Genomic DNA, 12,852 nt, shown 5'->3' on the forward strand with positions numbered 1-12,852 from the left:
TCTTACACGAAATATCAACATATCTGCCACAAACCAGGCCTATAAATATATTCTTTTAAACAAGCTGCTGTTTAGGCAACGCTGATCCACAATAAAAATAAATACATAGAGGCTTTAAGGGGCAGTTATAATGAGGAAATTGCAAGATCTTGAGTTCTCTCATCCGAAATCCAGTCTGTGTGAAATTGTCACTGATGTTTTGGCTTGTGGCCTTCATCAGGGTCATACTCTTAAGTGTTCCTCGAGTCCCTGCGTTGTGAGTTTCTCATCCTCTCTATGCACCTTGGAAGTAGGTGAAGTTGTGCCAGAATTTTTGCTGTTCTTTGATTTTATAAGCAGGAAAAGTATAAAACCTAGCTTTTCATGTCTTATCGTGACACTATAAAGTCCTTAGTTCTTCTTTATTTTCTCTATTTTAAATATTGAACTCATGGTTTCCAATGATATAGTATTGTTTACTTTTGTTTCAAAAAACGTGTATTTACTCTTTCATTGGTTGGAGAATACCATTGGCAGTGGTATTCACCAGACCTTGCAACCCTCTAAGTTTAATGAACTGTGGTTATTAGGAAACTGCTAGCAATTTGTCTCTTCCAAAACATCTCCTGAGAGGTAGTGTATTACTGTGATAAACTTATTGTAAAGAAATAGAGTACAGACTCATGTAACACTCCTCATGATTTGCCTGTCACTCCAGGCCACTTCTCTGCTGACAGAAGTGTGTGTTTTGGCTGTGCTGCAATGTTAGCGGAAGCTAGTCAGAATTAGCTGATGAGCTACGAGGTGAGACATGTCCTGGAAGGATTAACACCCAGTGGCTAGGCTAATGCTATGACTTGCTGGAAGAGGTCAGGACAACCAAGGCCATTCCCTCTGTGTGGCTGACTCATTACTGTCCCTTAAATTCTGGGGGTAATGTGAGCCAGTGTCAGCCTAGCAGCTCACTCTGCTGATGGTTCCTGCACAGACCTGCCTGGTTCTGAGGCTAGTATAACTCAGAAGGTCACTTGCATCACATAGTGCAATCATCTCAAGATGAAAGTCAGCGGATCTGAATGCAGTTACATAAACCACAGGAACAATGTCACCTAAGCTTTTTTTGGTATTGACCAAGTTGATCACATTATGAGTCTGACAGTGCTTCACAGCAGTCCAGAGTAAGCAACAGTCTCTTGCCTCATTGACTTCCCATCAAAAACCTGAAGTCAAACAATGTATTGTCTCTGTGTGCCACTGGCTCCCAGCAGAAGTGACAGCTGTTTCCAGAATGTCCCTTCTGCCTCCCCACTTAATGATGGAACTCTTCATGTTCGGAAGGGGACGCAAGTCTGGGATTAACTCACTAAGATGGACACCTTTGATCTGAGGCAGTCTCTCCCATTTCAACCTGATCATGTCCTGGCCTCTTAAGAAATACATGAGCACACAAACCCACAGAAAAACACGCACGCGTACAACTGGGCCTTAAAGCCCTAGAGAGCAGGGCCAAACAGAGATGTGATGTGTAGATGTGCAGCAACAGCTAAACGTCGTGTCAGGTTTCTGGGGGCTCGTGCTAAATTTAACCCTGTGATCCAGCAGAAGGCAGAGGGGTTTAAATGCCAGTCTACAGTTGCTCCACACCAGTTGCTCTCCACACGTCTTCCACTCATCACAAACTCAGGCCGGGAAGAAGATAGGTGCACACACGTACACTCCAACGCAAACTCCAGACACAGGACAGAAGAGCGCATACTGAAGACTAGTTCCTAGGAAAGCTGGGATCTTTGTTCCCTTGTATCCAGACCACAACTGTCCAGTATGGAGCTTTTTGAGACCAACCCTTATTTTTTCCCTGACCAGCGCTTCTATGAAGGAGGGGACAGCTACTTCCCCTCTCGCCTGCCCGGGGCGTATGACCAAGCTGGCTACCAGGACAGGAACTCCATGATGGGCTTGTGTGGGAACCTGTCTGGGGGTGTCGGAGTTGGAGTGACAGGTACCGAGGACAAAGCCTCTCCATCCAGCATGTCGCCTCACTCCGAGCCCCACTGCCCAGGTCAGTGTCTTCCCTGGGCCTGTAAGCTGTGTAAAAGGAAGACAGTGACCATGGACCGCCGGCGAGCAGCCACACTGAGGGAGAAGAGACGCCTAAAGAAGGTGAACGAGGCCTTCGATGCTTTGAAGAGGAGCACGCTGATGAACCCCAACCAGAGGCTGCCCAAGGTTGAGATCTTGCGGAGCGCCATCCAGTATATTGAAAGGCTCCAAGCCCTGGTGTCCTCCCTCAACCAGCAGGACACTGAGACAGGACAGCAGGGTTTGCTCTACCGGCCCAGTCCAACTCAACCCAGAGTAAGTAGGACAGAGACAGGACGAGGGAAGGGAGAAATTCAAAATAACAGAGAAATCAGCCAAGAGGGAAACAGAGTTGGGAACAGCACTAGTTGGAAAGTGGCAGAAGATATGGGAGAAAAATGAGCGGTACAGTAAAGAGAAAGATAAATACTACATTAAAAAATGACTGGGGTAAAATGTCAAATCAAAAATGTGTAAATTTGATTATCTGTTCATGTTCCTTTTGATTTATTCATTCTGGATAAGGTTTGAGGTTATTGTGAGTATGTATTCAGCCATACAATGAGCAAAAATGTTGTGTTTTAAAAGGTTTTTAAAAACATGATCCAGTGTAGCTCATTAGTGTTTTTAAAGACACTGACAAGAACTCCTGTGACAGGCGTCATAGTAATGGAAAGTCTTTTTCATCGTGTACATTTGCCTCTGAGTGGGGTCACGGGATGCATTAACTATATGTGCGTTCGTGGTAGTACACTGCACTTTAGTGTGTGTTGTTTTTCTGTGTGGGGTGGTATGGTGTGCTGTATCATAACAGAGTGACTGACAGCAACTTGTGTGTGTGCATCGCCATGGCAACAGGTGTCGTCGTCAAGCGAGCCCAGTTCAGGCAGCACCTGCTGCAGCAGCCCGGAGTGGAGCAGTACTCCAGAGCAGTGCACGCAGAGCTACAGCAGCGAGGGTAAGCACAGTTCACTTAGTCCCATTAAACTAGGTAGACTAGGTAGCACCTTCACAGGTACTCAGTGTGTAACTGGGTCTTTTTGCAGATCTCCTGAGCGTTGCAGACTCTCCAGAGCAGGGGAACATGCGGGCCTTGACCTCCATTGTGGACAGCATCTCTGCAGTAGATGGACCTGTGGCCTTTCCTGTGGACATTCCCAAATAGACCCTTAGACCAGCCGGCCAGTAGGTGCACAGCGAGCAAACAAAAAGCAGTGACCTTTAATCCTAAATTATGTCTATTTTGTGCTTCTGCTGATTAAATTATTTTGTCTTATGCCAAATTAAGAAATGTTTCCATTTGACAAGTATTGCAGCTCTGTTGATCCACGGGCCAGCTAGCCAAACTGACTTTTCCTGTTCACATTGAGGCTTTGTTCCCTTTTTTCCCTGCCTTATGCAATGTTCCAGACCTGTTTGTCAAAGCTACAGGAGATTCAAAGACTTTGCTGCATGAACCCAACACATATTTACTACACGTGATCCCTGTTAGGCTTGCCTCCAGATTTATAGAGCCACAGAGGAATGACAGATCCAGTTTTCTTTCCTTACTTAATTTAAGATTTCCTCTTCAAAAGCTTTCCCTAATCTTTCATTCATTTTTTTGTGTGTGTGAGTTTTAATGCTTAAAAAACAAGAGTTTATTCATGGGGCCAATATGTACCATGGCAGTTTTGACCAAGATCTGCTTAATTTAAACTGATTATGAATGCTAGTGTTGTAAATACGTTCCCTTTTTCTACAGAGTGGATTTGCCATTTTTATTTTTTTTTTGCTAACTTATTTTGGACTTTTATAACTAAGATTGTTGTGTATTTGTAGATGTTCTGAAAAGTGATATTTTCTGTTTAATTCTTACAATAAAGACCATTTTCAATACACTGTCCAGTGTTGTTTTTAGCCTATAATACAATACGCTGGCACATATAACTTAACAAGGAACACAGGATACCAAATCTTTAAAAAACAGCTTTACTTATGTCTATATAGTGTCATAAATACATTACACTTCTTTTTAAATAGCCAAATAATAAAATCTTGATTTGTCAGCATTGTTTCACACCTGGAATAAAGACACAGTACTCATAGCTGCCACATAGCACGTTACACCTTTTAGACACCTTGGAAAAACTTTAAAAAAAAAAGAAAAAGATTGTACACCCATCCAGCACTTCACTGGTTCATTTGCTGTGTTCTTATCGGATGAGGAGTTGGTGAGCCAAGAGTACTGACTGCTCAATCAGAGCAACATTAGACAAGTCTGTCACGTGGAGCAGTTTCATGTGGATTTCATTGGCTGATGTTGAGCAGCAGTTTACAGTTTGATTTTGAGAGAATGTAAGGAATCAACAGAGAAGAGCTACAGTGGTCACACTACCATCCACAGAGAAAGTCATGGTCGCATGGCTGGGGCTGGCCTTTTCACACGAAATCTACTAGTCTCAAGCACAGAGACTCATTTAGTCATACACTCTCACACACTCTCTCTCACACACACTTCATATTAAAGGATTCTCTCTATTCTAGGCTACATAGTGTCATACAGAAGGCGAGAGAGGCAGAGAAAGGAGAGGCAACAGCTACATTGTGTTAAAAGAGAAGGAAGAGAAGGAAAAAAGAAGGAATGGGAGAAGAGGCAAAGAGAGAAGTCTGATATTGGACCCATGAACCTGTGAAGAGTCCTTGTGGAAACACACACCTCCCTTAGTGAGTCCCTCCCACCAACGATTCACACACGCACAGCATACAGCAAAAGACACACGAAGGTCCGACACAGAGAGAAAGAGAAAGAAAGAGAAAGAGAGAGAGAACAGTCACTATTGAATACAGGGCATTGGGTTTCATACAGCAATATTATATTGTTTTCCATATATATTCCCAATATATATATATTTATATATATATATTTATATATAATATTTCTATAAAAAACATAAGTCATCCATTTTATGTACAGAGATAAATGAGTAATACCTTGCATAACCGGTAGAGGGGTAACGTGTGGTGGGATCTGCCATTTATACAAGTATTCATCATTCTCAAATCCAAACCAACACCTGCTCACCATCTCCTTTAATCTTTTTGACGCTGTTTTCTTGTAAAGGACATGATGACGCAGGAAGATTGGTTTGGGCTTGGCCATGTTGAGACTATTACAACCAGGAAAAAAATCCACAGCTGAGATCAGGGGAGCAGGAGCACAACAACCACAACAACAAGGCTACTGGGAGCACGGGGGTAAACTGGGAGAGACCAGGATGAGCCTCCATTACAGCAGCGAGCGCAGCCAATGTGCACTCTCAAGAGTTCAAAGGTCAGAGTTGGCCTCTGTATTGCACGTGTCCGAAGAAGAGGTGAGAGGTGAAAGTTGGAAGGTGAGGCTGGGCAACAAAGGGACGAAGCCTTCCCTATGAGGTACCCAGGTCTCCCTCTCCAGATTTGGCATATCACTCTCAAAAGGCCGCAAGCATATGTCCATATAGGTAATGAGAATGCACTAGAAGAGAGAAAAGAAGATGAGGAAAGTGGAACAAAAAAAAAAAAGAAAAATTAAGTTGCACCTGCTTCTTGATTCATCAAAGTTATTAAAAGTAAGTTATTAAAAATACTGGCGGTTGCCAGAGCTACCCCTCAGTCTCCTAGCAGATCCAACTATGGCATCAATTTCAAAATACCAGACGACATCTTACTTGATTTATTGTGTTCAAAGATTTTCAGAAAACTTGACTTCTGACCTTGACCTTGAGTTCAAGGTCACCAAGATTCAAACTCATCCAAGATATTTGGTAACTGCAACTATGGTATGAATTAGAAAATCCTACTTTCTCGAGCCGTTGTATTTCTCTACTTGGGTGTTAACGCCATCCACCAGCTCAGGTAGGTGATGACAACATGCTGCCAGTCTTTAGCTCTCTTCCACAGTGTCTCTTTTGTCCTGTCTCCCTGAGCCTGGTTCTACAGGAGGGTTCTTCCTGTTAAAAGGTAGTTTTTCCTTCCCACTATCGCCAAATGCTTGCTCATAGAAGGCATCTTTACCTTAGAATATACAGCGCCTTCAGGCAACTCTTATTGTGATTGAGCTCTCTCTCTATATAAAAAAGAACTGAATTGATTGATGATGATTAAAATTTTGGATACAGCTTCTGCTTTGATTGATCTATTGTATATGCAGTAGTAAACTCTCAGACTTAGCCTGCACACCTTTTGTTAATTGCCTCTTGAAAGTTAGAGTCCTACAATGCTAGCTGTGACCACAGTATCCTGTCCAGCTTCTGTTCGCTTACCTGTCAGCATTAACGCTCCTGTTAGTAAGTAGAGAGTAGTTAACATGAATAGGTCCGCACAGCCGAGGGATCAAGTCTCGGGGTTGCTGGGGGAGGAGCTTGAGAGCATTGCACGCAATTGATTTTGAGCACAGCAAGACAGAGAGGACACGACATGCAGTTAGTCAAGGCAACCACAGTGAGGCTCATAGCTACATACAGAAAATGAACTAGGTATTGCTTAGTATTGTAACATACCTTCAGGTTGAAGCTGTTTCTTGGATGCCAAATTCATAGAAGGCGGCATGGACATGGACGGCATGCGGAAGCCAGCTGGCAGCGTTTCCATGGAGCCTGCCATCATCCCCAGCCCAGTCCCTCCTTCACGTGCCCGAAACCTCTTGCGCCATGATGGAGAGCGTCGAAAGGACTTGTCATCTCCACTCTTCAAAGACAGAAAAGCAAGGTGAGGAAATTTGCCTTCTTCAAACAACACTGTATTTGATTTATATAGCAGCTTGAGAGGTACCTCCTCGAGTCTGCGGTCAGTCCCTAAAGCTAACAGGTTGTTGAATTCCCTCTCCAGAACCTGTCGCGCCTGAAAAACAAAAACCCGTTGAATACAGTAAAACAACCTCTAAATAAAGAAACATTTTTTGGTTGAACATCCATCAATCAGTACATCCCTTTTCTTCTGCATATCCAATTCAGCGTTGCAGGCAGGCTGGAGCCTATGACTTTTAAATATAGACAACTGGGCCAGATTGCTAATGTGTACTGAAACCTGGCCAGAAAATAGTTGAATTCTGGGTAAAGATACCTGTTCACTATACAAAAATCGAATGGGTAAAATGTGTGAGATATTGCAATTTGAAATTAAACACAACTTACTGGTTTATTTTAGGTTTAAGTCAATATTCTGCACAGAGACTTTGGACTTTTTTCATAATTCCTTGTAAAATGGACAAAACTATACTTTCAATTTTGTTATACAAAAATCCAACTTTTCTTCCCCTAAAAATCAGTTCAGTCATTCCATGTCGAGTGTAAGGAGTCAATCTATTTTCTTTTATATCCACCTGTGTGTTCTGCATAGGAATCTGCAGGATGAGTGCTAGGCTGCTGTAGTCGAAAGTTTCATCCAGAGCGACGAGCGCTCCATGAACGCCACTCTCCAGCAAGTTGCCGCTATACTCCCTTAGACCAATGGACTGGACCCAGTGGATCACCTGCTCATTGGTCCACACCAAAACATCTACAATAAAGGAAGAATAAATCCGATACATGGTACATACCAATGCTGACAGACTGTCAACATTAATCTGTCCCAAAAAAGCAGTGACACTGTGTAAAATTTTATGTATTATTAACATTATTATATATACCAGAAAATTGCACAAAAATGTTAAATGTTGAGACTGACAAATGTTATTACTTTTTAATATACTGTATATGATTACTGTGAATGATTAATATATCCAAACATTTTTTTAAACAGACCACCCTGAATTAAAAAATAAATGTCATTTGTAGAAAAGTTCAGAGAAAGCAATAGAGAGATAATGTGCAGGTCCACATAGTGTCAACTCACGGGCACACTCCCTTTGTTCATTTAAAGCACAGCTGTCAGCCAGCTTTCGAAGTTGGAACAGACGGGGTGTGTGCATGTGTGTGTGTGTTTATGCGTTTGTAAACAGGGCAGGATTCTGATCTGACACGACAGCTGAGTCAAGTTCATGTGCTGAACTCAAGGTCAGAAGAGCGAGAGGTCTGGCTAGGTCTAAGTGTGTGCATGTGTCTGTGTGTGTGGAGCACTTTTGGCAAGTGAGGTTTTAGATCATAAGATTGGCTTTTTGACAGTTGAAGGAGCAGCTGTTTGAATGCTCAGTCCAACCTGACGCTATCAGATAAAACCACTAGGTGGTACTCTGGCCTGACGAGACTCTCGATGTGTCGATGCGTGCTTGCTTATGAATCTGTGTTATGTTTTTTTTTTTATCACTATGTGTGTATCAGGGTGTGTGTAAACTCTACCTTTCATGTCATGTTGGCTATCCTCTCTTCGCCGCTCTAGGTCTTTCCTGTCATAATTGAGTCTTTTCAAGCACATAATCCCATACTGCAGACTAGCCCTAATACACAGACCGACACAAACACAGAGCAGCACATATACACCATTAGCCTCCTCATCTCCATTGCTAATGCACCCAGTTAGCAGATGAAAGAGAAAGCGTATCAAACAGAAGCTAAGCTAATGGCCACAGCTACAGACCTGTGGAAGCTGTCCACCATTTTGAGGTGGCTCCTTAGGTCCTTCTTGGTCAGATGGTCCAGCATTCTTGCGTCCACCAGACACTCCATGAAGTAGGAGCGGTACTGAGGCAGACCAAGGCTGGGCAGCCATTCATTTCCTATCCACTCATGATTCATGTCTCCATATGCCAAAGTCTGTAAGGGAGAACAGCATCCAATGATGAGTGTAACAGAAAGATGAAAGACTAGAAAAACTGTCTGTGATATTTTTCACAGGGAATAATTTGGACTGAACAATGTTTATGGCTCCATTTTACATATCTATTACTTCTATATATCACGTGTATATATTATCGCTTCCACTGCATTTTATGTACATATATTAAAAAAAATCTGTCTTCTAGTGTATTTTACTTTACACGGTACCACTTTTACATAGTACAAATCTATCTTTCTCTATCTATCTGTCCCTGAGGCAATCTGGGTTATGCTAATATCTTAGTGGTACACTGAGACAAATAAGTAGCACTCATGTTTTTCTTAGCCAGAAATGTTTTCAGTGCTTTTTATACCCCTGTTAACAGACTCAAGAATGCTAACAACAGACTTAATATTTTGTTTACATTCAACAACAGCTGCTGGTTAAGCTATAACCCACCTATTAATAGGTAGAAAATAATTATCACTTCATATCATTGTTATATATTTATGTCATACGCTATTACTATTTATATATAATCTGAAAACAAAGTTGACTTAAAGGTACAGTCATTCATTTTTGAGTGTTTATTTTATTTATTATGGAACGCCAGGACTGCCATAATGAATTAATTAAATACACCATTAAATAATTAATTAAATGTGGCAATAATTAATTAAAATTGGAATTAATTAATTAAATAAATAGTTATGACACATGTAATTAATTAATTATTGACACATTTAATTAATTATTTATGTATTTCACATTTTAATTAATTATTGACACATTTAATTAATAAATTATTGACACATTTAATTAATTATTTATGTATTTCACATTTTAATTAATTATTGACACATTTCATTAATTATTGACACATTTAATTAATTATTTAATGGTGTATTTAATTAATTCATTATGGCAGTCCTGGCGTTCCATAATTTATATCTACACACTGATAATTACATCTTCCAACAAACTGATGGATCCTCATAAACTTAGAATTACCGTAATTGTCGGGCTATAAGCCGCTACTTTTTGCACAAGCTTTGAACCCTGCGGCTTTTAGTCAGGTGCGGCTTTTCTATGGATTGTCCATGATTTTTGTGATATCGTAAGACGATTTGTTTTGTTTGTTCCGCTGTTGTACGGCACTACGTTGCCTGGCGGAAGGATCGGGGTTCAAGAGTGGTATGTTGGTCACATGTCCATCCGCCAGGCAACATAGTGCCGTACAAGTAGCGCGAAAAACAAACTTCAAAGTAGCGCTATGCGTTCAGCGGGAGTCGTGGATGACGAGCGGCGATAAACTTGCGAAAAGCAAGTTGTGCTCAACTCTACCGGTGGATTCTGACAGCGTGGAAAAGTGTGCAAACATCCACGATCACCAACGGATTTCGAAGGGCTGGACTGCTGCATGATGAAGAGGAGGACACCGCCACGGCCCTTCAGAGGGTGTTCGACTCTGACACTGACAATGACAATGAGGATTATCTTTGGTTTTGAAAGTGACAACGAAGGAAAGAAGCTGAGAGTGGATGACGAAGCCATCCTGAGCCTGTTCGTTTCCGACACTGGAGAAGAGGACTTTGGTGGTTTTAGTGCGCAGGAAGATGGTGGTGAATGACTGACTTTTCTTCTTGTTAAAGCCGTGTCACTGCACCTGAGCCTAAAAGGTAGTCTGAATCTATTTTTCTGGTGTGCTGTAGGTTACTGTTATGTACTACATTTGTTACTCATTTATGAAGCACAGCACATGTGCAAATATGTACCCATAACTTGATTTTCAAAATATTAATAAAAGGGGTGTGTCTCCAAACAGCCATCTCTTTCCTGACAATTCGCTTTGTGCATATTCTCTTACATATGATAAGTCAATATTGAAACACCTGCGGCTTTTGGTCAGGTGCGGCTAATGTATGTACAAAACAGGATTTTCCCCTGATTTTAGCTTGTGCGGCTAATATTCAGGTGCGCTTTGTAGTCCGGGAAATACGGTACTCCATTAACAAATACATAGAAATAACTGCTGGTTTGTGTTACCCCTCCATCTTGTATACAGTGGTGGAGATGGAGATCGCCATTTTTCCTAATCAAGTTTTATGCGTGTGGCCAGAGACCGGCCACAGACGTAGAGCGCCAGTTTTATATCCTCTATCAGAATGAATAGATATGGACAGCTGGCATATCGACAGCTACAGATTGTCCACAGATGATCGGCAGCCAGAGTGTTTTGTCCTATAGCAGCCACCGTAACTGAAGCGGAAGGGTGAGTGCAATTTTCTATCTACTGATATCTATTGGTTTTATCTATTTTACACACTGTAACTTGAATTGTAACTTTATTTAAGTGTGTACCTGTCCAGCTATCTACATGGGGACCACTTTGAGTTTTTGATCATCAAAGTGAGGACATATCAAACAGTGAAGACCCGAATGCTAGTCCTTAGAGTCCTCACACCCTTTCACACCAAGGCCTGTTTGAGGTTTATAACCTTTTTAGGTTTAATATCAGATAACAGATAACAATAGCACTGAGAAAGTGATAAGGAAGGGGCAAAAGAATGCATTATGTTGTCGCATGTCCTCACAAGAGTAGCCACACAATTGTGGCAATATCTGTGTGTGAGCCTCTGTACACTTTCACTCTGTATGTAGACAGATTTTTGCAGATCAGCAGCCTCACCTGTGCCCAGCTGCCTTCCTCATTCTCCTGAGTAGCAGCATGGTAAAGATAATGTTTGAGTTAGAGAGACAGGAGCTAATCAAGCACACACATACTAAACATTCAGAAACATACGCACGCAAGATCTTTGCAGTAATTACATATCAGCACTCGTAGTATTAATTGACCTTTGCATGAAGACGCAGATCACATGACCACAGTTTACATCAGTTAGCATCCAATCCACATACAAATACCAGCAGAAGCATTGATGCATATTAGTGTATGGTTTAGTCGACATTTGAAAGGGGTCTTCCAGGAGAGGACATATGTGTGTCACGGTGGGGACAGCGTGAGCGTGAGAGGGTGTCAGGTGGGGGTAATGGGGAAGGGAGCACCCAGATGGTACTAACCGCTTTAGTGGAGGAAGCCAGGTTCTCCATCTCTTCATGAGTCACCCACACATTTCCGGAGGACTGCTCAGAGGACGAGAACACACCCAAACACACACACACAGACATGAAAAAAAAAAATCATGCATACACGCAGGCGCACACAAACACACCCAAGAATGCACTCATGTATATTTTCACACATTTCAACCCCCACGCACCCACACACACAGACAAAAAGACACACACACACAGAGACAAACATTGTGTTGAGTGATGCCAAGGGAGGGAGTGTATTTCAGGCAGGTAGCTTGTAGCTTTATCTGGCACTAGTTGTGTGTTGTTTCCCCACGGTAACCCATGCAATTTATGGCAGCTGAAAAGGACAAGTCAGCCTAGTTGAAGGCATGAATCAAGCCTCTACTGCAGTCTGAACAGAAGCACAAAAAAAGTGTGAGGAGGCATCACTTGAGAGTGCAGAGTGAAGCTTAAGACAAAAAGTGGATCAGCTTTTGAAAAACTGTTCATGTCACATTCCTGGATTTTTTTTTCTTTGCTCGAGGAGCTTATTTACTCATGTATTAAGTATTTATGTTTGCATAATTACGTGCCTGTAAGAAACATTTAGTTGTGTTATCTGAGGTGCAGTGGGTGTGTTTGTTTACCGTTCTGGAAGTGAGCGGGGCAGAGGGGCTGGTGAGAGAGACCATCTCCTGGATGGCCAAGCGGAGTTTGAGCCGGTGCAGAGGGTTGCTGATGCCAATCTCCCGCTGGATCTCTGTGTCTGACAGAGCTGACATGATGGCTCCGCTCTTCACGTTGGCACGACAAGCTGCCACATACCAGGCTGGCATACCCACCCACAGCTGGTGAGAGTCATCAAGACATTCAACGTCATTACCACTCTCCCCATAAATGGTCATAATTATAGAAGAAGTTAGTGCAGATCGGGCCACGTGTCAGCTCGGTAACTGATAATACTGCATTCCCCTCCTACAGATGGCAGCCTGGCATAAATAG

General features: G+C 42.2%; 2 protein-coding genes across 8 annotated transcripts in view; one reads left to right on the forward strand and one right to left on the reverse strand.

Annotated features, from left to right (window-relative positions):
* Positions 1 to 1,609: 1,609 nt before the first annotated feature.
* Positions 1,610 to 3,932, forward strand: myog (myogenin). Its single transcript, XM_004545094.4, has 3 exons — positions 1,610 to 2,334; positions 2,917 to 3,016; positions 3,105 to 3,932. The coding sequence occupies exons 1-3, from the start codon at positions 1,801 to 1,803 to the stop codon at positions 3,221 to 3,223; spliced, it is 753 nt and encodes a 250-aa protein (XP_004545151.1). The 5' UTR covers positions 1,610 to 1,800; the 3' UTR covers positions 3,224 to 3,932.
* A 649-nt stretch (positions 3,933 to 4,581) lies between these two features.
* ppfia4 (PTPRF interacting protein alpha 4) overlaps positions 4,582 to 12,852 on the reverse strand; it is a 64,821-nt gene continuing 56,550 nt past the window's right edge. For 4 of the 7 annotated variants that reach the window (XM_024802437.2, XM_024802438.2, XM_024802436.2 and 1 more), the window contains 10 exons: positions 12,498 to 12,698; positions 11,854 to 11,916; positions 11,462 to 11,488; positions 8,593 to 8,768; positions 8,355 to 8,452; positions 7,400 to 7,575; positions 6,850 to 6,918; positions 6,579 to 6,765; positions 6,342 to 6,439; positions 4,582 to 5,554 (listed from right to left, as the gene is read on the reverse strand). In XM_024802437.2, the coding sequence (XP_024658205.1) occupies positions 6,381 to 6,439; positions 6,579 to 6,765; positions 6,850 to 6,918; positions 7,400 to 7,575; positions 8,355 to 8,452; positions 8,593 to 8,768; positions 11,462 to 11,488; positions 11,854 to 11,916; positions 12,498 to 12,698 (1,056 nt within the window). In that variant the 3' untranslated portion in view covers positions 4,582 to 5,554; positions 6,342 to 6,380. The remainder of the gene's footprint in view (positions 5,555 to 6,341; positions 6,440 to 6,578; positions 6,766 to 6,849; positions 6,919 to 7,399; positions 7,576 to 8,354; positions 8,453 to 8,592; positions 8,769 to 11,461; positions 11,489 to 11,853; positions 11,917 to 12,497; positions 12,699 to 12,852) is intronic. The other 3 variants (XM_076883923.1, XM_076883925.1, XM_076883924.1) reach the window with 2 other exon arrangements.

This window comes from Maylandia zebra, linkage group LG5, assembly GCF_041146795.1.
Source record: "Maylandia zebra isolate NMK-2024a linkage group LG5, Mzebra_GT3a, whole genome shotgun sequence".
Classification (NCBI taxonomy): Eukaryota; Metazoa; Chordata; class Actinopteri; order Cichliformes; family Cichlidae; genus Maylandia; species Maylandia zebra.